This window comes from Oncorhynchus masou, chromosome 22, assembly GCF_036934945.1.
Source record: "Oncorhynchus masou masou isolate Uvic2021 chromosome 22, UVic_Omas_1.1, whole genome shotgun sequence".
NCBI classification, from domain to species: Eukaryota; Metazoa; Chordata; class Actinopteri; order Salmoniformes; family Salmonidae; genus Oncorhynchus; species Oncorhynchus masou.
In genome coordinates, this window is record NC_088233.1 from 29229620 (window position 1) to 29255707 (window position 26088).

The 26088-nt window shown below is 42.2% G+C and overlaps 2 protein-coding genes across 5 annotated transcripts; both read right to left on the reverse strand.

Annotated features, from left to right (window-relative positions):
• Positions 1–436: 436 nt before the first annotated feature.
• Positions 437–6147, reverse strand: LOC135509299 (calumenin-B-like). 2 transcript variants are annotated; one of them, XM_064929833.1, is made up of 8 exons: positions 6037–6145; positions 5854–5919; positions 5332–5558; positions 5029–5222; positions 4751–4917; positions 4579–4639; positions 4271–4470; positions 437–4187 (listed from the first exon to the last, which is right to left on the reverse strand). In XM_064929833.1, the coding sequence occupies exons 3-8, from the start codon at positions 5553–5555 to the stop codon at positions 4083–4085; spliced, it is 951 nt and encodes a 316-aa protein (XP_064785905.1). In that variant the 5' UTR covers positions 5556–5558; positions 5854–5919; positions 6037–6145; the 3' UTR covers positions 437–4082. The 2 variants fall into 2 exon arrangements, with proteins under 2 accessions (XP_064785905.1, XP_064785904.1); XM_064929832.1 differs by lacking the exon at positions 5854–5919 and having other exon boundaries at positions 6037–6147.
• A 444-nt stretch (positions 6148–6591) lies between these two features.
• gtf3c6 (general transcription factor IIIC, polypeptide 6, alpha) lies at positions 6592–25467 on the reverse strand. 3 transcript variants are annotated; one of them, XM_064929837.1, is made up of 6 exons: positions 25379–25467; positions 7913–7993; positions 7738–7801; positions 7447–7491; positions 7237–7359; positions 6592–6840 (listed from the first exon to the last, which is right to left on the reverse strand). In XM_064929837.1, the coding sequence occupies exons 1-6, from the start codon at positions 25379–25381 to the stop codon at positions 6704–6706; spliced, it is 453 nt and encodes a 150-aa protein (XP_064785909.1). In that variant the 5' UTR covers positions 25382–25467; the 3' UTR covers positions 6592–6703. The 3 variants fall into 3 exon arrangements, with proteins under 3 accessions (XP_064785909.1, XP_064785908.1, XP_064785906.1); XM_064929836.1 differs by lacking the exon at positions 25379–25467 and adding an exon at positions 17589–17707 and having other exon boundaries at positions 7249–7359; XM_064929834.1 differs by lacking the exon at positions 25379–25467 and adding an exon at positions 17589–17707.
• Positions 25468–26088: the final 621 nt, after the last annotated feature.

Here is a 26088-nt window from a genome sequence, read left to right on the forward strand (position 1 = left end):
TCTCAGTTGAATGACTAGTCTTGAAACCTGACTGATTTGGATCAAGAAGGTCATTCTGAGAGAGATAGCGGGAGAGCTGGCCAAGGACGGCACGTTCAAGAGTTTTGGAGAGAAAAGAAAGAAGGGATACTGGTCTGTAGTTGTTGACATCGGAGGGATCGAGTGTAGGTTTTTTCAGAAGGGGTGCAACTCTCGCTCTCTTGAAGACGGAAGGGACGTAGCCAGCGGTCAGGGATGAGTTGATGAGCGAGGTGAGGTAAGGGAGAATAGGGAAGGGAAAATAAACTGAATGGCGATTCAACCAAATGTCTAGGTTGGCCTCAAGGTTCTAGTCTTGGTTGTCACATATGTGGTAAAATAGATTTGATTCAGATTGGTGTAAAACTATCTGATAAGGGTAACATAGCACCCTTAGAATTAGAATGATTAGTTATACTTGTATAAAGCCTCCACAACATCCTTTTAATCAGAAAAACACTTCTCCACCTGATTGACAACAGCACACACTGTCAACAAGGCAACAGGTGACAGGGTATGTACAGGGTCATCACTACTGATAGGCATGGCGCTGGATTGATCATGTAAAAAACAGCTACATCATATACATTATAGCATATACATTATTATAACAGTATTTTTTATAAAGACAATGGAAACACTTTACTGGAAACCTCTGTCATAAGACCTACATAAATAACACTGTTGAAAACATGACATAACATGTCATAAAAAGTCCTACTTCTGGTGTCAGTTTATTAAAATTGACTTTGTACCAACAGTTATGACTGTTCATGTCATTATCATGTAGCCCTGATGGCAGCGGGATTAAGAGAAGTTGAACCAGATCAATAACAGTGGTTATAGAGGGTTATACACTAAATATCAGGTGTTATACAATTATTATACAGTCTGACAACTATAACTAAGGAAGAGGACTGGACAGGGGAAATATGACTTTCATAAGCCTCCAAACATATGTAGTGTGTGTGTGTAGTACAGAAGACTATTCAGTAGATACCAAAATAAAACTAAAGGAGGCACTCAGTGGAGGGACACACACAGAAAGAGAGAAAGAAAGGAGGAAAGAGGAGTCCTACAGTGTTTCGCAACTCTGGTCCTTGAGTGAAACACCAGGGTTTTGCATTTTTGTTCCAGCCCTGTACTAACACAGGGCTATAAATATGTTGTGCTAGTACAGGTACTAGATCAGAAATGTACGACCCAGGGGGTGCCCAGACTGAAGTAAATAATACAAAATAACTGATCTAACCCCTAATTGAGCCAAGCTCCTACACGCATGTAGGAACTAAAACCTGCACACAGGGGACACGGGGACCGCCATTGGCCGACACACACCCCAGTCCCTATGGTGGTGTTGTATTGCACGCGTCCAAACAGTCTTCATGAGGCTTTGATGAGGCCCACTCCATGAGCTACAACAGTGTTTCCCAACTGGTGGCAAGCGGCCTGAGTTTTCTGAGCCAAAAAAAACATTGTCATACATAAGACTGTAAAAACACTAGGAAATTAGGTCCAACTGACTTTGATTTAAGAAATCTGTTCCCAAGTATACCCATGCATAATAGACACGTGATCGTATACAAATGTAAGCAAGGTTTGAAATTATTATGTTTTAGTCAAATGTGTGTTTGGTCTTATTGCAGTCAATTTGCAGTCTACAAATTATTTGTAATTATAAACTGAGTGGTTCAAGCCCTGAATGCTGATTGGCTGACAGCTGTAGAATATCAGACCGTATACCGCAGTTATGACAAAACATTTATTTTTAGTTCTAATTACGTTGGTAACCAGTTGATAATGGTAATAAGGCACCGCAGGTTTGTGGTATTTGGCCAATATACCACAGCTAAGGACTGTATCCAGGCACTCTGCGCTGCGTCGTTGCATAATAACAGCCCTTAGCCGTGGTATATTGGCCATATACTACACCCCATCGGGCCTTATTGCTTAATTTTGTTCTGGCCCCTCGACCGTCCACTCAATAAAAAATATATTAAAAATCGTCCCACGGCTGAATCTAGTTGATGATCCCTGGGCTACAACCACTAACCCTAACCCTGGGAGGATTGGCCACATTTGGGGAGTGGTGGGATGAAGACACTGCTAGCCAATGAAATCAAAAGAGCAGTTTGTGGTAGTGGCTTATAGAGTGGACCGTGTTATAGTGCTCTCCACCAATATTGGCACCCTTAGTAAATATAAGCAAAACGGGCTGTGAAAAAAATACATTTACTGTTTATCCTCTTGGTCTTTCATTCCAAATATTCACAAAATGTAACTTTTAATTGAAGTAAAATTGAGGAAAAAAAAGTGAAATGAATATTTTTTGACAAAGCATGTGCCACAATTATTGGCACTCCTAGATATTCTTATAGGTAAAATCTAACTGAAGTATATTCACATTAATGTTTTACATTAAATTCACCTGAATGATTAGGAACACATAAGTGGTAAGCCATGAATTCCCGTTTCACTGGGGTATAAATATGAGGTGACACACAGGTCAAATTCCCATCATCAATCAATATGGGAAAGACCCGATGGTTGAAAATGCCCATTTCCACTATCAGGTCAATAATTAAGAAGTTTAAAGCAACTGGAGAGGAGATGTTAACAATCAGCCTGGAAGAGGACGTGTGTCTATATTGACCCCACGCAGTGAGGATGGCTCGAGTGGCCAAAAAAATCTTCAAGGATCACAGCTGGTGAATTGCAGACGTGAGTTGGGTCTTGGGGTCCGAAAGTCTCCAAAACTACAATCAGACGCACCTACATAACCACAAGTTGTTTGGGAGAGTTGCCAAAAAAAAGCCTTTGCTGTCAAACTCAAGTGCCTACATTTTTCAAAACTTTACTGGAGCTTTCAATGGAACTGGGTTCTATGGTCAGATGAGACCAAAATAGAGCTTTTTGGAAACAAACACCAGAGGTAGGTCTGGCATAGACAGAAAGATAGCCATGTAAAAAGTACCTCATCCCCACTGTGAAGTATGGTGGTGGATCTTTGATGTTATGGGGCTGTTTTTCTTCCAAAGGCCCTGGACAACTTGTTAGGAAAAATGGTATCATGGACAAGTACCAGCAGATATAAACTGGGCCATGGTTGGACCTTCCAGCAGTACATGATCCAAAGCACTCCTCAAAATCAACACAAAAATGGTTCACTGACACAGAATCAAGATTTTGCCATGGCCATCCCAGTCCCTTGGCCTAAACCCCATAGAAAATATGTGGGATGAGCTGAAGAGGAGAGTGGACCTCAGAATCTGAAGGATCTGGAGAGATTCTGTTTGGAGGAATGGTCTCAGATCCCTTGCCATGCGTTCTTCAACCTCATTAAGTATTATAGGAGTCTCAGAGCTGTTATCGTGACAAAGGGAGGTTGCACAAAGTATTGAATGAAGGGGAGCCAATAATTGTGGCATACAGAATTTTTTTTTGATTTTTATATTTTTTTCAAATGATTTTACTTTAATTAAAGGTTAGATTTATGTGAATATTTTGAAAGAAAGACCAAGAGGATAAACAAATACATTTTCTTTTCACAGCCCGTTTGCTCATATTCACCAAGGGTGCCAATAGTAGTAGAGGGCACTGTACACCTCCCCTTCATAGTCCAGTGCATAGCAGAACACACACCAGGGTTGGGATCAATTCACTTTTTACTCACTTCCTGAATTGAAACCTGAAATGACCACAACATGCAGAGTTCTGCCCTTCATTGCACGCCTGACACATTGCTCAAACAAGGCTACCAAAACAAACACTAACATCTGTATTCTGTCACTTTTTACAAAAACAAAGATCTGCAAACAAAGACAAAGGAAATGCTGTATATCCTTTCCATTATCCAGATTGGACGAGAGGATGGTGGAGGTGGAGCCAAACCAGGAGGTGTGTCTTGAAGTCCAAACTCGTACACTACTTAGTACACTAGTGTGAAACAGAGTGAAACGCTCCGTCTCAAACGTTCCCTATTCTCCATTCTCCATATAGTGTTTTTAATTGGGATTTCAACTCCATGACTGAATTGAGCCCAACCCTGTGTGGGAAGTGGAAGGTTAGAATTCATCATGTCTTGCCAAGGCTTCTCCAAAGTCAGTAGCCTGGCTGCCAACGAAGAGGTCATACTTCTCTACGATCTCTGCCTTGGTCAGATGTCCGTCCTACAGAGAGAGGGGGAGAAAAAACACAATCTTTGGTTAGATGCACTCTGTTTCGGTACACGCACGCACACACACACACACACCTTATCGTTATCTGACTCGTAGACCAGGTGTTTGGCTTCTGCCTCTGCATGGTCGTAATCTGAAGGGAGGATCCAGTCTCTGGTCTCCTCCTTGTCCATGCGGCCATCTTTGTTTTTATCTCTGAACTCAGTAAACTGTTCTCGTTCTGTCTTCACCCACTCTGGCTCTGAAGGATCACCCTCCTGGTTATACATGTCACCTAGAAGAGGGGAAGGAGGGAAGAGAAGAGGAAAAGAGAGATGCTGATATGTTATAACTATGTGTCCCCCATGTACTGTTTCAGGTGTTATTACAGGTTATAACTCACCTATGTACTCCTCCAGATCTATGAAGCCGTCTCCGTTTTTATCAATGTCCTCCATGGTCTCCTACAGGAGAAGATATTGGCACAAATATGTTACTGGCTGGCTTCCTTAGACAATAAAGAAATCGTGTTTGTATTACAAAATAAATACTGTGTGTTTGGGTGTGTGACCCACCAGTACAACTATATCCTTCATATGGTCGTACTCCTCAGGATGGAGGAAGGCTGTAAACTCCTCTTTATTGGCCTTAAGGTCAGCGTCCAGGTCGGCCATTTTGAATCTCCTCTCGTCACGTGACATCATCTGTCTGTAGCTGAAGCCATCTTCTGGGTCTGGATCATCTTAGGGGCACACATACCAATTAAAAAAGTTTAAGTCAGACCTTCCTGTAAAAAAGCACTTGTCAGGTGTCGTAAGTTACATTCTTATACTCGTTCAGTGTGTGCCCGTACCCAGTATGTATCCGTATGTGGCATTCTTGTACTCCTCCCAGGACACCAGTCCATCTCCGTTAAGGTCATGACCTTTCCACTGGCGGTCCACATCATCATAGATCCACCTCTTCTGACTGTGTTTGATCCACTTCTTCATCTCCTCTACTGACACATACCCATTCTTGTCCTCATCTATACGCTCTACCAACATACTGTAGGGAGAGAGATGAAGGGTGTAAAATCCATCTTTTCAATACAAATATATTTCTCTCGCTTCTAAACAAGATGCAGCATCTGTGTTTCTGTGTGTGGGTGTGTTACCCCAATCTCTCCTTGCTCTCTTCAGGTGTGAGCTGATCGAAGGTCTTGGCCTCATCCTGTCCAAGAAACGCTTCATGGTCATAATCAAAGTTATCTGCGTCGTCATGGTTGCGGTTGCTAAGCAGGTCGTCATGAATGACACGGTCCTTCTTGTCGATGGTGGGCTTACTGGAGGCGTGCACCACGCACAGCGCAAAGCACATGACCAACGGCCGCAGCGCCATACTCTGACACATACACACGACAGACAGATGCTTACAACAATATGATTGTGTCAGTGTATTTAGTTTACGACCATCTTTAGTTTAACCATACGAATAGGAACGGCCTTAGCAAGCTAGAAATCTAGCCGGATATCAACGTGATCAGTGACAATGTGTGATGAGGTAGCTAGTTCCACCAAAGATATAACAAACGCAGTTTCCCCTACTCATCTGTGGCTCCACCGTTTCTGGCTGAACTAGCTGTGTGTGGTTTTTTTAACATGACATGGATAGCTAGTTGGCTCTATGTTAGTCTTACCCTGCTGTGCAGCCAGTTAGCAAGCAAGCTAACGTTAGCAAATAAGCATGCTTGCTAGCTCGACATCTGTTGAAATAAATGCACTGTTCATGTCAGTGTATAACTTTAATGTTACAACAATTTAGCAGGATAAAACAGACGCACTGTGAATTTAGGTATGCGTAAAAGTGATATTTTACTCACCGGTCTTTCTGAAGTCTTTCGCTTTTGACCGTCAACGTCATCTACTCCGGATACACACCCATCGCCGAAGTAAAGTCGTTTCCTGTACTAAGATTAGCTTGTTTCATACCACTCGTCCATTACTCCACTTCTAGACAGCTTCGGCCTTTTGATTGGTTAATAACCGCCACGTCCTCACGTTATGAGCGTGTAATGTTTTTAAATATTTTCCCCATTCCCCCAAAAAAGAGCAGCACTTATCAAAACAACTTTCTAACATGGACTTTTATTTCTTGTTGTGACATTAGTGTTTTTTAACTGCATCACACCAAGTTTATTAGTAGGATATGCATGAGTGCATCCCCTCAAGCTGCATGCCCATTTCATCATCAATCATTGACATTCCAACTGAGTGGGGATATTCTGAAATGAAAGAATGAGGTGATGGCGATAAAATAGAGATTCAATCAGTTCTCAGTTCCAGGCTAAATCAGGAAATATCCCATCTATTAAGTACTAGAATACGGTAATATCCCATCTATTAAGTACTAGAATACGGTAATCAAAAACAACACGTCTAGAAAGCTTCATATTTATTTCAACAACATACACAATACAAAAATATAATTACAAATCAAGAGGTAAAACCTAATTAATGGAGTTGCTGACAGTGTCCTGCCTGACCCCTCTACCCGGTCTTCTGCCCCATTGTGTGTGCTCCCCCTGCTGGCTTGGAGGTCCTCTTTGGGTTCTGGATGAAGTGAGAGAGTGAGTCCAGTCTGGCTGGGGACATTCCGTCACTCAGTGGCTGAAACTGAAAGTCTCCTGCAACAGCAACAAACAGCAACATTCAAGCATCTTCATGTCGCATAAAAAAATAAAAAGAGCTCAATTCAAGCATCTCAAAGTTTGACTTCGGCTACAAAAGGTATTGTGCAGTAAAATTTGCATTGAATGGAGTCACTAGAAGCAAAAGTCAAACTCCGGCAAATTTAATTACATTAATTATGCCATTTGGCAGAAGCTTTTATCCAAAGCGACATTGAAATACACGCATACATTTTTTACGTTTGGGTGGTCCCAGGAATCAAACCAACTTTACAGTTGTTGCAAGCTCTATGCTCTAACAACTGAGCTCCAGAGGACCCCCGTATTGATCCAAAATAGAGAACATAGCACAACAGTATGTGTGTGTGTTGGTATGTGAGCGTGAGGGCTCACTGTGTGTGTAACCTGAGCTGTTGTCTCCTTCCTTTTTCTCAGCAAGGAAGGTTCTCTGCATCATCAGTCTCTTAACGGTGTGGCACTTATAGCTCAGCTCTGGACTGGCTTCAGGGTCTGCCCCTACAACAAACACACACGAGAGAGGAGAGAGAACTTAGAGTGAAGATCAGTTCATCTCTATGAAACTCACCACTCGTCAATACTCACCACTCGACTGTCCCTCCTCGAAGAGCACACAGGTGCCCAAGGCATCTGTCAGGAGATATGGGGGAGAGAAGAGAGCCAGAGAGGGGAGACTTAAACAGACACTCAGTCTGTAACTCAGTATCACAACAGGGCACTAATAACAACGCTACTCCTAAACATGTAGAACTACATGTACTTTACTGGAAAATCTAAAGTGTACATAGGGAGAAGGGACAAGGGGTTCATTATACATTCAGCAAATATGTTATCAGGCATAAGCAAATAGAATCCACCAATAATGAATACACTTACCGTCATACTCTCCCGCAAACACGTATCTTCCCACCTGCATCATTGGCTGCTCACTGTCAATGTCCTTCAATACAACAAATAAGAAAATCAACAGGAGGAGGAACGTAGAGGTTTTATTGAACGTTTGCTTTGCTATCTACTGTAGCGCGCGAGAAAGGCAAGCCAGATCACTCACCAGTATCTTGCAGGTTCCCTGACACTTGGTCAAAAAATCTGAGTTAATTATACCAGAGAGCTCAACCACAACCAACTGCTCCTAAAAGAGAGGGAGAAAGAGAGGGGCAGAACATTTAAGAAATTGTCTTCCGTCATTCTTCCATGATAGAGGGTGTATCTGATCACAACAAACACTAGATGTCATCGTCCACCATAAAATGTGTTGGCTACGACTTTCCAGAGGTCTCTAGAATACTGTAGGAGCCATTTCTACACTACAGGTGCATCCCAATACTCTCTTATTTCTCCCAAAGTGTGCACTTGTTAATTTCCCTTCACCGATAAAGGAAATGACGGGCTGGTATAAGAAATATGGTGAAAACTCCCTCCAGCCCGACCAATCCAATGCTTTTAGATTTGTGGGAAGTCTAAAACCTTCGGGGGAGTTTAAAGGCGGTAAAGGTGGTGAAGTGCACCAGTCCCTCCTGCAGCAAAGCACCCCCACAACATGATGCTGCCACCCCCGTGCTTCATGGTTGGGATGGTGTTCTTCGGGTTGCAAGCCTCCCCCTTTTTCCTCCAAACATAACGATGGTCATTATGGCCGAACAGTTCTATTTTTGTTTCATCAGACCAGAGGACATTTCTCCAAAAAGTACGATCTTTGTCCCCATGTGCAGTTGCAAATCGTAATCTGTTTTTTTTTTATGGCGGTTTTGAGCGGCCTTTCAGGCTGAGTGGCCTGGTACCTTCAGGCGTTTGGAAATTTCTCCCAAGGATGAACCAGACTTGTGGTCTACAATAGGTCTTGGCTGTTTTCTTTTGATTTTCCCATGGATGTGAAGCAAAGAGGCATGGAGTTTGAAGGTAGGCCTTGAAATACATCCACAGGTACACATCCAATTGACTCAAATGATGTCAATTAGCCTATCAGAAGCTTCTAAAGTCATGTCATTATTTTCTGGAATTCTCCAAGCTGCTTATAGGCACAGTCAACTTAGTGTATGTAAACTTCTGACCCACTGGAATTGTGATACAGTGAGTTAAGTGAAATAATCTGTCTGTAAACAATTGTTGGAAAAATTACTTGTGTCATGCACAAAGTAGATGTCCTAACCGACTTGCCAAAACTATAGTTTGTTAACAAGAAACAAGTTTTAATGACTCCAACCTAAGTGTATGTCAAACAGTGAGCCATCGTATTCATGAATATAAAAAAAATATGAAAGAAAAGCATTTTAAGTTAGAATTTTGTAAAGTTAGTTTGGGAGAGGTGGAAAAATTGTTATTGATCAACAATGACAAACCTGGCATTGACAATTTAGATGGAAGGCTACTGAGGATGGTAACTGAGTCTATAACCACTCCTATCCGTCATATATTTAATCAGAGTCTAGAGGAAGGTGTTTGTCCTCAGGCCTGGAGGGAAGCCAAAGTCATTCCGCATGGTGCATTTCTCTAGACCTTCTACTCTTTTCTATTTTTACCGATGACCTGCCAATGGCATTAAACAAAGCCTGTGTGTCCATGTATGTTGATGATTCAACCATATACTCATCAGCAACAGTTAATGAAGTCACTGAAACCCTTAACAAAGAGTTGCAGTCAGTTTTGGAATGGGTGGCCAGGAATAAATTGGTCCTGAACATCTCTAAAACTAAGAGCATTGTATTCGGTACAAATCATTCACTATGTTCTAGACCTCAGCTGAATCTGGTAATGAATGGGGTGGCTGTTGAACAAGTTGAGGAGACTAAATTACTTGGTGTTACCTAAGATTGTAAAATGTCATAGTCAAAACATATACAGTGCCTTGCAAAAGTATTGTTAGGAAAATTATGATTAAATGACTGAACAAATCATTTTTAATGTAACTGTAACTAAGTAAACTTATACTCTATTATATCTGATTAACAATATGAGTTCATAAGAAGGGATTGTGTGATATGGACAAGGAGTAATTAAAGTTAATGAACACCATTCCAACTAGGAAGAAAGGAATGGTTTGTGGATTAAGTAAACAGATAAGGTAGTTAACCTATGGTTGAACCGACAAAACTGAGCTCTGGGGTGTTTTAGATAAGGCTGTGAGTGCATTCCTAGGTTCTGTTAATTAGAACTGTCAGCTAAGTGGTGATCGATAATGGTGAGGAGTCAAACGTTAATTCAGCTGTGTTGTCCTGTGTATGTGCTAGGGGGTCAGAATGAACTCAGAATGAACTTTTAAAGTTCCCTTTGACCCGGTCTGGAGGAGGAGATTCATTTTAGGAGCAATGAAATGACGTCATGTTATTGTATATAAACTGTTGCTCGTGGTAACGTGGCAGCGCGCTCTGAGAATAAATTTTGTTACCTATTATTGATAAGGCTGGTCTCCGGTTATTTTATGCAAACAAGAATCTTAAATTCTCATGAAATAGATTAAGAGAATTCAATTAATGAAAACACATTGGTATAATTAAATTACAGTAACAAGTATTCACCCCCCATTGTGTGTTTCCTATTTTGTTGCATTACAACTAATTTAAATAGATTTTCATTTGGATTTCATGTAATGGACATACACAAAAGTCCAGATTGGTTGAAGGTATATGTTTCAAAAAATTCTCTAAAATTTGTTGTTTTTTTTAAATTAAAAAAGTGGTGGGTGCAGATGTATTCATCCCCTTTGCTATCAAGACCCCAAATAAGACCTGGTGCAGCCAATGACCTTCAGAAGTCACGTAGTTAGTAAAAAATAAATCCACCTGTGTGGATCTAATTGGCACATGATCTCAGTATATACACACCTGTTCTGAAAGGCCCCAGAGTCTGCAACACCACTAAGAAAGGAGCACCACTAAGAAAGGAGCACTATGAAGACCAAAGAGCTCTCCAAACAGGTCAGGGACCAAGTTGTGGAGAAGTACAGATCAGGGTTGGGCTATAAAAAAAATATCAGAAACTTTGAACATCCCACGCAGCACCATCAAATCCATTATTTATAAATGGAATGAATATGGCACAAAAACAAACCTGCCAAGAGAGGGCCACCCATCAAAACTCACAGACCAGGTCTCTTTGTTGCCTCTCATTAGTCAGAGGGACAACAAAGAGACCAAAGATAACCCTGAAGGAGCTGCAAAGCTCCACGGCGAGATCGGAGTATCTGTCCATAGGACCACTTTAAGCCGTACACTCCACAGAGCTGGGCTTTATAGAAGAGTGGCCAGAAAAAAAGCCATTGCTTAAAGAAAAAAATAAGCAAACACATTTGGTGTTCACCAAAAGGCATGTGGGAAACTCCCCAAACATATAGAAGGTGGTACTCTGGTCAGATGAGACTAAAATTGAGCTTTTTAGCCATAAAGGAAAACGCTATTTCTGGCGCAAACCCAACACCTCATCATCCCGAGAACACCATGTTCTTCCATCGGCAGGGACTGGGAAACTGGTCAGAACTGAAGGAATGATTGATGGCGCTAAATACAAGGAAATTCTTGAGGAAAACCTGTTTCAGTCTTCCAGAGATTTGAGACTGGGATGGAGGTTCACCTTCCAGCAGGACAATGAGCCTAAAGCAACACTTGAGTGGTTTAAGGGGAAACATTTACATGTCTTGAAATGGCCTAGTCAAAGCCCAGACCTCAATCCAAGTGAGAATCTGTAGTATGACTTAAAGATTACTGTACACCAGCGGAACCCATCCAACTTGAAGGAGCTGGAGCAGTTATGCCTTGAAGAATGGGCAAAAATCGCAGTGGCCAGATGTGCCAAGTTTATAGAGCCATACCCCAAGAGACTTGCAGCTGTAATTGCTGCAAAAGGTGGTTCTACAAAGTATTGACTTTGGGGGGGTGAATAGTTATGCATGCTCAAGTTCTGTTTGTCTTATTTCTTGTTTGTTTCACAAGAGAAAATATTTTGCATCTTCAAAGTGGTAGGCATGTTGTGTAAATCAAATGATACAACCCCCAAAAATCCATTTTAATTCCAGGTTGTAAGGCAACACAATAGGAAAACTGCCAACGGGGGTGAATACTTTCGCAAGCCACTGTAAAATCAATGGTTGTAAAGGTGGGGAGAGGTCTGTCCACCACACTCCACAAAGTAAGTCCTGCAGGCTCTACTTTTGTCTTATCTTTATTATTGTCCAGCCATCTGTTCAAGTGCTGCTAAGAAAGACCTAGTAAAGCTGCAGCTTGGCCTAGAACAGAGCGGCACATCTTGCTCTTCATTGTAATCTTAGGGCTATATGAATACTATGCATGCCAGTCTCTCTTGGCTTAGAGTTGAGGAGAGACTGACTGCATCTCTTCTTTTTATAAGAAACCTTAATGTGATGAAAATTCCAAATTGTTTGCAATATTCAACTTACACACAGCTAGGGATTCACATTTTGGGGAATATTCAGGTGGAAACGTTCCGTGTGAATTAACAGGAAAATATAGGAATATATGGGAATTAAAGGAAATATATGCAAATTAATATTTATACCATTTAAAATGTAGAGGTTTCTTGCATTGGATATATTTACCATATCATAGAGGCAGAAACATAAACCTTATCACAAGTAGAGGTCGACCGATTAAATCGGAATGGCTGATTAATTTGGGTCGATTTCAAGTTTTTATAGCAATTGGAAATCGGTATTTTTGGGCGCCGATTTGCCAATTTTTTTTTTTTTTTACACCTTTATTTAACTTGGCAAGTCAGTTAAGAACACATTCTTATTTTCAATGACGGCCTGGAAACGGTGGGTTAACTGCCTCGTTCAGGGGCAGAAAGACAGATTTTCACCTTGTCAGTTCGGGGATACAATCTTGCGACCTTACAGTTAACTAGTCCAACACAATAACGACCTGCCGCTCTCTCGTTAAACTCATGTTAAAAGGAACCACCAGCTTTCATATGTTCTCATGTTCTGAGCAAGGAACTGAAACGTTAGCTTTCTTACAAAGCACATATTGCACTTTCTTCTCCAACACTTTGTTTTTGCATTATTTAAACCAAACTGAACTTTTCATTATTTACTTGAGGCTAAATTGATTTTATTGATGTATTATATTAAGTTAAAATAAGTGTTCATTCAGTATTGTTGTAATTGTCATTATTACAAATACATTTATATAAAAAAAAGTTTTTTTTAATTATTATTATTTTTTTAAACGGCCGATTAATAGGTATCGGCTTTTTTGGTCCTCCAATAACGGTATCGGTATTGCCGTTGAAAAATCATAATCGGTCGACCTCTAATCACAAGTAGACATAATTGCAAATGATTAAATCCATCCAATAGAACAAAAACAAAAAAAACTATTTTGTTACGAATTGAACTTTAATTGAGTTGACTCTTGACATGGGATTTCACTGAATAACAAAAGAAAGGGAACATTGAATGATCCCAATGATCCATCGAATCTCACAAAAACATTTACCATTCATCTGTAAAATGATAGTCTAGAAACTAAAGCTTTGGTTGCCTTCCTCTCAGGCTTCCATGTCTTCTCCCTGGACCTCCTCATTGTCCACCTCTAGAACATCAGACTGTGAGGCCTCATCTTCACTGTCACTTTCCAACCTAGTTGAGGATGGCTTGTTGTCAAGCTCAAAAAGCCTCAAATTTGCCCGGATGGCCACAGATTTTTCAACCCTTGTATTGGTCAGCCTGTTGCGTGCTTTGGTGTGTGTGTTCCCAAACAAGGACCAGTTGCGCTCTGAGGAGGCTGATGTTGGTAGGATTTGGAGGATGATGGAGGCAACAGGGGAAAGAGCCTCAGTCCCTTCCATCAGGTGGCTGATGAGATATGTTGGCACGACTGCCATATTGCATCTCCAACATGTACGCTGCGGCGTGTATGGGCTTCAGGCAGAAGTCTACACGCTTTTTGATGCATTTCAGACTGCAGTTTCCACTGCTTGGAGCAACTTATTCACATACATCTGCAAGCAGAGTCTGAACATCAGACAGGATGGCATTGTCTCCCTCAATCCATGCAATGGCTAAGGTTTCAGGAGTTTCAGACTGCTTACCATTCTCTCCCAAAATACATCAACCAGGAGGATCCTCTTGATGAGGCTGTCCATATCGGCACACTGTGATATGGCTATATTTTGGAGAGACTCCTTCCCCTCCAGGAGACTGTCAAACATGATGACAACACCACCCCAACGGGTGTTGCCGGACAGCTTCAATGTGGTGCTCTTATTCTTCGCACTTTGGTTGGTGAGGTAGATTGCTGCTAAAACTTGATGACCGTTCACATACCTAACCATTTCCTTGGCTCTCTTGTATGATGTCCTTGATAAGCAGATTCATTGCATGAGCAGCACAGCCAATGGGTGTGATGTGAGGGTAGGACTCCTCCACTTTAGACCAAGCAGCCTTCATGTTCACAGCATTGTCTGTCACCAGTGCAAATACCATTCTGTGGTCCAAGTCATTGATGACTGTCTTCAGCTCATCTGCAATGTAGAGACCGGTGTGTCTGTTGTCCCTTGTGTCTGTGCTCTTGTAGAATACTGGTTGAGGGGTGGAGATGATGTCGTTAATTATTCCTTGCCCACAAATATTCGACCACCCATCAGAGATGATTGCAATCCAGTCTGCTTTCTCTATGATTTGCTTGACCTTCCCTTGAACTCTGCATCAGCAAATTAGTAGATAAAGCATGTCTGGTTGGAGGGTGTATGCAGGGAGAAGAACATTCAGAAATCTCTTCCAATACACATTGCCTGTGAGCATCAGAGGTGAACCAGTTGCATACACAGTTCGAGCAAGACATTCATCAGCATTTCTCTGACCAAGTTGCTCCATTGAGTGAAAAAAGCTTATGATTGCAGAAGGACCATGAGCTGTTGCTATCGATAAGGTGTCTGATTCATCATTTTCACCTTGAATAGAAGTAGAGAGACTTTTGTCAGAGGTTGCTTGTTGTGAGCACTGAGGGATCTTTATGCACTTGGCCAGATGATTTTGCATCTTTGTTGCATTCTTCACATATGATTTGCCACAGTATTTGCAAATGTACATACACAGCGTTTCCTACATTAGCTGCAGTGAAATGTCTCCACACACTGATAGCGCCCGTGGCATTTTCCTATTAAGATTAGAAAAAAATGAGTAAAGAAAAACAAATACAATTCCATGTACAGATAAATAGTTAAGCAGTTTGATTAAACAACTCCTTTGTAATAAGTTTTAAAAAGAAACATGTATGGAAACAGGTGAATTAACACTCCTCAGTTAGCAGGCTCAAGCAAGCTAAAACCCGCATGGTAGCAAAAACTAACTAGCAGAAAAATTGTTAACAAGTTAAAAATGATTTAAACACACTGCTGTAGGTTACTATTTACTAGTTAACAAAAAAAGGTCAAATAAAATATATTCACCCCAACCAGTATTGTAAACAAAACTTACCAGAAAGCATGTAGTCCTTGGCTCAGACAGTGTAGTAGTGTGGACTTAATAGCATCTTCTTAGTGTGCAAGATCTTGAGAATCAGCTGTACATGTGATGGAAGAATGCACTGTGCATGCAGAGGGTTACAATTCCATTGAATTGGGGATAGTTTAACCAAAATATTCCACAAGACCTAGAATTGCCTTGTGTATCCCACAAAAAAAGGTTCCCTGTTATAAGCTAACCTTTTTGATGAATTCAAGCAAAATTCCCAGGATTAACTTCCCATGGAAAATTTCCCGGAAAGTTTGCAACCCTAGCTCCGACACACACACCTACCAGAGCAGACATGCCATCAGGGGTCTTTTCATAGTCCCCAAATCCAGAACGAATTCAAGAAAGCGTACAGTATTATATAGAGCCATTATTGCATGGAACTCCCTTCCATCTCATATTTCTCAAATGAACAGCAAACCTTGTTTCAAAAAACAGAAAGCAGTGGCTTTCGCAACAGCTAATGGTGATCCTAATAAAACACCAAAATGTTGCATTACCACCCCCAACTGGACTATAGTATAAATCCATTATACCTTCTGAAAAATTAAATAACAATCATTTAAAACCCTTCCAACTAACCCTACAGTCATTAAAAACCAACTACCCTATTCAATTTTCTGTGATTTACATTTCATTCTGCAGTACAGTTACTAACTATTGCTATGAATGCTAAGAAGCCAACCTTACTAAAGCATAGATCACTCATTGGCCTATCCCTATGTGCTGGCACAAATCTACTACTCACAGGGATCCCTCACCCTTAAACCATCCTCCTCTACTCTCTTCACTGCCTCAGCATACAACACTTTCTGCACTGCTCTGAGACTGACCACCTCAACCTGCCTCACTCGCACGGGACACTTCCAATCCCCTGCAACATGGGAACCCCTACAGTTGACACATAACTTCATCCACTTAAACGACATAATCCTCTGTCCTATACCCTCCAGCACACTTCCCACATCTTGGAATCTCCCTCCTAAAAACTGCTGCGACAATAAACATGGCACCTGAAACATCACAGTGGATTCTACACAACAGCTCTAACAGGATAACTGATATATCCTAACATGACTTTTTCAAGTAGAGAATCAAAAAGTCACTGTGACACCTCTGTTTCACCACACTCCACACTGGGTCTGCAGCGCACCAAACAACAGCCATCACAAACACCAGGAATGTTCAACGGCTTCACCTCCACACTTAACACTACCCCAAACATCACAGATTTCAATGATGCCCTGCTACTAAGAGGAAAGCAAGAAACAGATCTTAACCTAACTTGCGTGACAATGAGTGCCGACTCCATCTGGGCGGAAGTAACACAAAAAACGATCAGTCCACTACGGGTTACCTTCACTGATTCAACAACACCTAACTTGTTTCCCACCCACTCTGAAACCACAACTAGATCTGGCAAAGAGCAAGGATCCACTCTCTCCCAGAAATGTACTCCTACTGGACCAGATTCTTCTTTATCACGTCCATCAACGCAAGGGTCGGACTCCGAGCTCTTCACCACACCTTCCACGTCACTTAATTGGCCCTTATTAATTTCACCGCCAGAACTCAGTATGACATACGGCTCACTCTGTTTGTACTTGACAACAATCTTCTTCGACACAATATCTCTTTCTTTTCTGCCATCTTCAGATTCAACCTCAGCCTCTCATCCTCTTTTTCCCTCCATTCCTCTTCCTGAAATCCTATTAAAACGACTCCTAGAATAGAAACCGCTTTCTTGCCTCCTTGAGGGACGCCATCTATCAAAAAGCTGCATTCCCCTTCCTGAATCCCTGTTCAGCCTGACAATGTCATGTGGAACACACTGGTAGAGGAGAGGCGGCGTGCAAGAAAAAACATTAAGCATTTGTGGGAAGTAGTGAACACTTCATGAGGTAGGATAGATTATTGAGCGGCACCATTGGGGATGGGGCACTCATATGTACCCACGTGAACAGGAAGTGTTAGCTCACAGGTTGAAGGAGAGAGCATATGGTTCTTACCTTCTCACTAGATCAGCTTTGTAATTACACCTCTCTGCACATTTGTTCGGTAAATCAAATGGATTGCTAATTTTTATTTTATATCCGGCAATAAATGGTTACACCACCCAACCAAAGATCTCCGTCTGGAATGCCAATTCTATGTGTCGGTTCACAAACTGCTCTCATTCTGTGCCAGTGGCGTTTCATAGGGAATCAGAGACGAATAAGCAAAGTCACTATCTGTTACGACAACTACTCTTTGATCTTACCTCCTCCTCCCATTCGTCTTCCATATTCACGATGCTTGATAAGAAACTGCCGGGAATAATAAACAAAGACCCACACCGCTGTGAAACTGGCAATAATAACTAAGTACTTCCTGGTCACGGATTTTGGTAAACCTTCAGAATATAAGTCCTTTCCAGTTTAATGAATGGTTACGGCGAAAATGTGCATAAATGTCGATATATGTTATACTAGTTACCATACAAAGAACAATCGAAATATTTTTTAAAGGTTGCCTTTTTTAATCTTAAAAAAGCCAATGTTTTTTGTGTCTGTACTCCTATCATTTATTGCACAGGTTCAACATTATCTGTACTTGTGTCGCAGTAAAAGGTGGGTCCATTTTCCGCTGGAGCACTTTTATATTTCCAAATGCACAGAGTACATCAAGTGGAGCTTCGCTGCTCATTTGGTGGCCATTATAGTGGCCAATCAGCTTAAATCCAATCGTTTTTCCATATTGCACCGTACACTATTTTCTGTACGTTGTGTCGCTGTAAAAGGGAGCACTTCAACTTTCCAGAGTTTACACCCCCAGCAGTGGCACTGCTAATTTTGCAGCCACATTTCATACACAATATTCTGTACATTACATTTAAATTAGCAAAAGTTTAAATTCCATAGATTTGTGCCAGTTTTCAATGTAAGACTAGTAATTCTATAAATTGAATTGTGTTTATTTCAAATTGTTTGTGCTTTTGTACTTGTCTAATGACTCACCTTTTTATGGATGTTTTCCAGCAGTTTGTGATTTGTTAGTATTTTGTATCAGGGTTGGCTTCATGTTCAAGTCCCATTCTACCACACCTGATTCTACTATTTTTTTTACCTTTATTTTACTCAGCCAGTCAGTTAAGTTAAGAACAAATTCTTATTTTGAATGACAGCCTAGGAACAGTGGGTTAACTGCCTGTTCAGGGGCAGAACGGCAGATTTGTACCTTGTCAGCTTGGGGATTCAAAATTGCAACCTTCCGGTTACTAGTCCAACGCTCTAACCGCTAGGCTACCCTGCCGCCCTACTAATAATCAGCTTATTAGTAGAAACACTATGGCAGAACTCACAGGTGGACAGGCTCTTAGTAATGACAGAATAATGGGAATGGTATCAAACGTGTTTCATTCCATTCCATTGACTCTATTCCAACTATTATTATGAGCTGTCCTCCCTTCAGCAGCCTCCTGTGGTAGAACTGCTCTTGAACAAAGGCATGCACACCATGTGGGTCTTTAAGAGCAGGTTGGACCTCAGATTTTACTGAGTTACAGTTCATATAAGAACATTGGTCAATGTAAATAAATAAATTAGGCCCTAATCTATGGATTTCACATGACCGGGAAAACAGATATGCATCCGTTAGTCACAGATACTTAAAAAAAAAGAAAAGGTAGGGGTGTGGTGCGTGGATCAGAAAACCAGTCAGTATCTGGTATGACCACCATTTGCCTCACGCAACAAGACACATCTCTTTCACAGAGTTGATCAGGCTGTTGATTGAGGCCTGTGGAATGTTGTCCCATTCCTCTTCAATGGCTGTGGGAAGTTGTTGGATATTGGCAGGAACTGGGAACACACTATCATACACGTCGATCCAGAGCATCCCAAACAATGGGTGACATGTCTGGTGAGTATGCAGGTAATGGAAGAACTGGGACATTTTCAACTTCTAGGAATTGTGTACAGATCCTTGCGATATGGGGCTGTGCATTATCATACTGAAACATGAGGTGACGGTGGCGGATGAATGGCACAATGATGGGCCTCAGGATCTCCTCACAGTATCTCTGTGCATTCAAAATGCCATCGATAAAATGCAATTGTGTTCGTTGTCTGTAGCCTGCGCCTGCCCATACCATAACCCCCCCCCCACCGTCTGCCTGCTATAAAGTTGAAACTGGGATTAATCCATTAAGAGCACACTTCTCCAGCTTGCCAGTGGCCATCGAAAGTGAGCATTTGCCCACTGAAGTTGTTACGATGCCGAACTGCAGTCAGGTAAGACCCTGGTGAGGATGAAGAGCACACATATGAGCTTCCCTGAGACGGTCTCTGACAGTTTGTGCAGAAATTCTTCAGATGTGTAGACCCACAGTTTCTTCAGCTCTCCGGGTGGCTAGTTTCAGAGGATCCTGCAGGTGAAGAAGCCGAATGTGGAGGTCCTGGGCTGGCGTGGTCTGCGGTTGTGAGGCCGGTTGGACGTACTGCCAAATTCTCGAAAACACCATTGGAGGCGGCTGATGGTAGAGGAATTAACATAAAATTCTCTGGCAACAGCTCTGGTGGACATTCCTGCAGTCAGCACGCCAATTGCACGCTCCCTCAAAACTTGAGACATATTTGGCACACATAAGATCTCCAGTGCACCTCCCGAGCCCGGTACGTCATGTGCCGGTTCCCTGCATTTGCCCTAAAGAGCAAGAAACCATTCGGAGGCGATGGAGAAGTTAGGAGAGAGTGAGAGGAGAGATGTTGTGCAAGTGTGTTCTGCTCAACATTCGACCAGAGGATCCGGTTAGCTGTCTCGTGAAACCTGCGCCGGCTTCACACATCTGGACTCCAGTGCGCCTCCCCAGTCCGGTACGTCCTGTGCCTCGTCCCCGCACTCACCCTGAAGTGCGTGTCACCAGTCCGCTGCTACCTGTACCGGCTCCACGCACTAGGCCTCCAGTGCGCATTCACAGTCCAGAGCTTCCGGCGACGGTTCCCGGTGCGGAACCTGCAGCGACGGTCCACGGCCCGGAACCTCCAACAACGGTCCACGGTCCGGAACCTCCAGCGACGGTCCATGGTTCGGAACCTCCAGCGACGTTCAACGGTCCGGAGCTTCCAGGCAAGGCGTCCAGTCCTGCTCCAGGGCAGGAGCCTTCCTCTGTGCTGGTGGCCAGTCCAGGCACGGTGTCCAGTCCCGCTCCAAGGCAAGAGCCTTCCTCTGCGCCAGTGCCCCGTCCAGGCACGGTGTCCAGTCCCGCTCCAAGGCAAGAGCCTACCTCTGCGCCAGTGCCCCGTCCAGGCAAGGCGTCCAGTCCCGCTCCATGGCAGGAGCCTTCCTCTGCACCGGTGCCCAGTCCAGACACGGCGTTCAACCCAGCTCCATGGCCGGAGCCTTCCGCTGCACCGGTGCCCAGTCCAGGCACGGCGTCCAGCCCAGCTCCATGGCCGGATCCGTGGTTAGGGCAGGGGCATAGAGAGCCCTTGGATTATCTATAGTGGTTTAGGTCAGGGTGTGACTAGGGGGGTGTTCTAGAATGTGTATTTCTATGTTGGTGGTTTTGTATGGTTCCCAATTAGAGGCAGCTAGTAATCGTTGCCTCAAATTGGGGTTCATATTTAGGAAGCCCTATCTCCCACCTGCTTTGTGGGATATTGTTTTGTGTTTGTGCACCACTTCTTCACGTTTCGTTATTGGTTTATTGTTTTTTCTGTAAAGTTTCACCAAAATAAAGATGTGGAACTTCAATCACGCTGCTCTTGCGTCCGCTCATTTTGAAGTTCGTGACAACTAGGATCAATGGAGACACTCAAGTTTTTTAGTACTTTATCTCTTGACACATTGATGAAAATAATCATTGCCTCTAAAACTTCAAGCTGCATACTGTCCTCATGCTTCTAGACCTTAGTGCTGCTTTTGATACCATCGATCACCACTTTCTTTTAGAGAAATTGGTCTACATGTTCTGGCCTGGTTTAGATGTTATCTGTCGGAAAGATATCAGTTTGTATCTGTGGATGGTTTGTCCTGTTGACAAATAAACTGTATATTTCGGTGTTCATCAAGGCTCCTTTTTAGGACCACTATTGTTTTCACTATATATTTTACCTCTTGGTGATGTCATTCAGAAACATAATGTTAACTTTCACTGCTATGCGGATGACACACAGCTGTATATTTCAATGAAACGTGGTGAAGCCCCAAAATTCCCTCCCTGGAAGCCTGTGTTTCAGACATAAGGAAGTGGATAGTGGCAAATGTTCTACTTTTAAGCTCGGACAAAACAGAGGTGCTTGTTCTAGGTCCCAAGAAACAAAGATATCTTCTGTTGAATCTGACAATAAATCTTGATGGTTGTACAGTCTTCTCAATAAAACTGTGAAGGACTTTGGCATACTCTGAACCCTGATCTTTCTTTTGGCAAACATATCAAGACTGTTTCAAGGACAGATTTTTTTCATCTACGCAACATTGCAAAAATCAGAAACTTTCTGTCCAAAAATGATGCAGAAAAATGATTCCATGCTTTTGTCACGTCTAGGTTCTACTACTGCAATGCTCTACTTTCCGGATACCCGGATACCCGGATACTGACTTGCCTAGTTAAATAAAGGTAAAATAAAAAATAAAGCACTAAATAAACTTCAGTTAGTGCTAAACATGGCTGCTAGAATCTTGGCTAGACCCCAAAAATGTTATCATATTACTCCAGTGCTAGCCTCTCTACACTGGCTTCCTGTTAAGGCAAGGGCTGACTTCAAGGTTTTACTGCTAATCTACAAAGCATTACATGGGCTTCCTCCTACCAATCTTTCTGATTTGGTCCTGCCGTACATACCTACACGTACGCTACGGTCACAAGATGGCCTCCTTACTGTCCCTAGAATTTCTAAGCAAACAGCTGGAGGCAGGACATTCTCCTATAGAGCTCCATTTTTATGGAATGGTCTGCCTATCCATGTGAAAGATGCAGACTCGGTCTCGACCTTTAAGTCTTTATTGAAGACTCATCTCTTCAGTAGGTCCAATGATTGAGTGTAGTCTGGCCCAGGAGTGTGAAGGTGAACGGAAAGGCACTGGATCAACGAACTGCCCTTGCTGTCTCTACCTGGCCAGTTCCCCTCTCTCCACTGGCTTACTGGTGCTCTTCCATGCCATCCCTGGTAGGGGTGCGTCACTTCAGTGGGTTGAGTCACTGACATGATCTTCCTGTCCGGGTTGGTTCCCCCCCTTGGGTTGTGCCGTGGCGGAGATCTTTGTGGGCTATACTCGGCCTTGTCTCAGGATGGTAAGTTGGTGGTTGAAGATATCCCTCTAGTGGTGTGGGGGCTGTGCTTTGGCAAAGTGGACGGGGTTATATTCTGCCTGTTTGGCCCTGTCCGGGGGTATCGTCGGGCGGGGCCACAGTGTCTCTCGACCCCTCTTGTCTCAGCCTAGGGTCAGTCTGTCACATAGTTTTTCTCCTGTCTTATCCGGTGTCCTGTGAGAATTTAAGTATGTTCTCTCTCTAATTCTCATTTCTCTCTCTCTCTCTCTCTCTCTCTCTCTCTCTCTCTCTCTCTCTCTCTCTCTCCCCCTCCCTCCCTCCCTCCCTCCCTCCCTGCTGGTCATCTATGAACATTTGAACATCTTGACCACGTTCTGTTATAATCTCCACCCGGCACAGCCAGAAGAGGACTGGCCACCCCTCATAGCCTGGTTCCTCTCTAGGTTTCTTCCTAGGTTCTGGCCTTTCTAAGGAATTTCTCGGCTGGGTTTCTGTACAGCACTTTATGACATCAGCTGTAAGAAGGGCTTTATAAATACATTTGACTGAAATTTGATTGATTATCTTGCCAATGGATAAAATGCTCACTAACAGGGATGTAAACAAATTTGTATACAACATTTTTGAGACAATGTGTATTTGGTTTTTAATTTGTATATTTCATTTCAGCTCATGAAACATGGGACCAGCACTTTATGGGACCAGCTATGGCAAATTGTAACTACATTACTATTTGAATTACATGTAGTTCACTAATCCCCAACACTGACGTCTAAGCTAAATTTCACAAGTTTGAACATCACAGTACAGTACGGCAGAGTTCTGTACAGTAGAGCACAGTAGAACAAAGAGTACAGTACAGTATTGGACAGAACAGAGTTGTATTCAGTAGAGTAAAGTACAGTAGAGTACAGTACAGTATAGTTTTATTCAGTAGAGTAAAGTACAGTAGAGTACAGTACAGTATAGTTTAATTCAGTAGAGTACAGTAGAGGTTAATTTAGTAGAGTACAGTAGAGGTTAATTTAGTAGAGTACACTGCACTTCGGCGCCCGAGTGGAGCAGCGGTCTAAGGCACTGCATCTCACTGCAAGAGACGTCACTACAGACCCTGGTTCTATTCCAAGCTGTATCACAACCCGTCGGTGACTGGGAATCACATAGGGCGGCGCACAATTGGCCCAGCGTCGTCCGTGTCATTGTAAATAAGAATTTGTTCTTAACTGACTTGCCTAGTTAAATAAAGGTTCTATTAAAAGGTGTTTTTAATTTAAATACACTGCAGTAAAATATAGTTTAATTTAGTAGAGTACAGTACAGTAGAGTTTTATTCAGTAGAGCACAGTAGAGTACAGTACATTTTAATCCAGTAGAGTACGGTACAGTTTAGTTCAGTAGAGTAAACTAAGGTACAATACAGTACACTCTACTTTAATTGTCTTTACTTTACTGTACTCTAGTGTGCTCCACTGTACTGTACTGTACTCTACTGTATTATACTCTACTTTTCTTTAGTGTACTGTGTACTGTAATGTACTGTACTTTGCTATGCTCTACTGTACTCTATGCACTGTGCTGTCCAAATTTGTGAAACATAGATGTCTATGATTGTTGGCTGGGTGGTAGCCTAGCAGTTAGGAGGTTGGGCCAGTAACCAAAAGGTAAGTCGCTCTGGATAAGACCATCTGCTAAATGACTAAAATGTCAAATGTAATTGGTTCAGATTTGGTCCGGTCTGGACCAATTACAGATGTCTATGTTTGGGCTATGTTTGAATGTCTATATTTGGCCTGTACGGACCGGACGTCTATGTATGTGTATGATTGGTTCAGAATTGGTCCATGTCCGTGGACGTTGAAACAAAGGCCGGTCCAGACCGCACCAAAATAAGACGGAAGACCAAAAAAATGAGCTGGTTACAGGAGACACTAGTTTCTCCTGAAATGATCTTTAGTCTGGCTAAGGAAGAAATAGTGAGGAGTAGTTCATATTTATGTGTGGTGTTAAAACAACAAGTCTTATTACCCCTGTTCACTGGAAAAGTTGATTGGTGGTCCCATAGACCGTTCACTCTTCATAGACAAACAACTGGCTACATGAGACACTGATTGCTCCTGATGGACCATGCCAAAAACCAAGGAGATCATCTTTAGCCTGACCGAGGAAGAAATAGTAAATTGTTGTTGAGGAGTACTCAGATATCTGTATCAGAGTGTGGTTAAAAAATAAGTATTATTACTCCTGTTCACTGGACAAGGGTTCTTCTTTACTGAAGTTATAAGGATCCATTGACATGTCACTCTTTATTGACACACAGCCGGGTACTCGAGACACTGGTCTCTCCTCTTTCTCAAGAGAGTCAATCTTTATTGAGAAAGTGTTCCCCTCGTCTCCCGCCGCAGAAAGACTCGTTTTAGATGTTGTTACTCCCTTCTCAGGAGCAGACAAATACTGTCCTCTGACCTCGATCAGCCCTGTGAACAGGCACACCCACACCGAGAGAGAGAGTTCGGTGAAAAAATACCAAATGCCCTTATGTTGATTACTTTTTTCAAATCCAATGAGTTTTCCACGTTGATGCAGTGACCAAGATTAGTGGAATTTAAATGAATGAGGTGGTCCTTTCTGTAAATATTCCCTTGTTTAATAAATGTATCTGGTTACAGTTGTCAAGCAGGACAAACAGTTCAAGTAGGCTATTCCTTTAGTCTCGCCTTTCCCCCAACTGCTCTATTCTTCTCCTTCAATAACTTTCCTTTTTCTTGTAGCAAGAAACAGAAACAGGCTATAATGCTTACCATGTTTTTTTCTCACTGAGATGGGTTCTTCAGTGTGAGAATGTTTCTGTGGGCTGTAGCTTCTTTGTGTTGGTTTTTCAAAGGAGAGAAGGGAGGAAGGAAAGGTGGGTAAGCCAGGGCAGGAACATTATATGGGAACTTGATAGCTAGATTAACTACAGTTGCCTGGTAGGTTGATGCTCTGCCTTTCCCTTCTCAAACAGGAAGACATTTATGATAGATGCATGTGCAACCTTGTGGAACAGCCTGTTTTAAAACCTGGAATAAAATGGATTAAAGGTGGATTAACAAATCAAATGTATTTGTCACATACACATGGTTAGCAGATGTTAATGCGAGTGTAGCAAAATTCTTGTGCTTCTAGTTCCGACAATGCAGTAATAACCAACGAGTAATCTAGCTAACAATTCCAAAACTACTACCTTATACACACAAGTGTAAAGGGATAAATAATATGTACATAAAGATATATGAATGAGTGATGGTACAGAGCGGCATAGGCAAGATGCAGTAGATGGTATCGATTACAGTATATACATATGAGATGAGTATGTAAACAAAGTGGCATAGTTTAAAGTGGCTAGTGATACATGTATTACATAAAGATGCAATAGATGATATAGAGTACAGTATATACGTATACATATGAGATGAATAATGTAGGGTATGTAAACATTATATTAAGTAGCATTGTTTAAAGTGGCTAGTGA

Bases quoted from the DNA above. Each gene is read 5' to 3' on its own strand.
- LOC135509299 (XM_064929832.1), bottom strand. From the start codon at position 5,555: ATGGCGCTGCGGCCGTTGGTCATGTGCTTTGCGCTGTGCGTGGTGCAC. The intron at 4,918-5,028 runs GTACGGGCACAC...TGTGCCCCTAAG, and splicing joins CACATACGGATACATACTGG to ATGATCCAGACCCAGAAGAT. The intron at 4,640-4,750 runs GTGGGTCACACA...CTTCTCCTGTAG, and splicing joins TGAAGGATATAGTTGTACTG to GAGACCATGGAGGACATTGA.
- gtf3c6 (XM_064929834.1), bottom strand. From the start codon at position 17,612: ATGGAAGACGAATGGGAGGAGGAG. The intron at 7,994-17,588 runs GTAAGATCAAAG...CCTCTCTTTTAG, and splicing joins AAGACGAATGGGAGGAGGAG to GAGCAGTTGGTTGTGGTTGA. The intron at 7,802-7,912 runs GTGAGTGATCTG...GTTGTATTGAAG, and splicing joins AGGGAACCTGCAAGATACTG to GACATTGACAGTGAGCAGCC.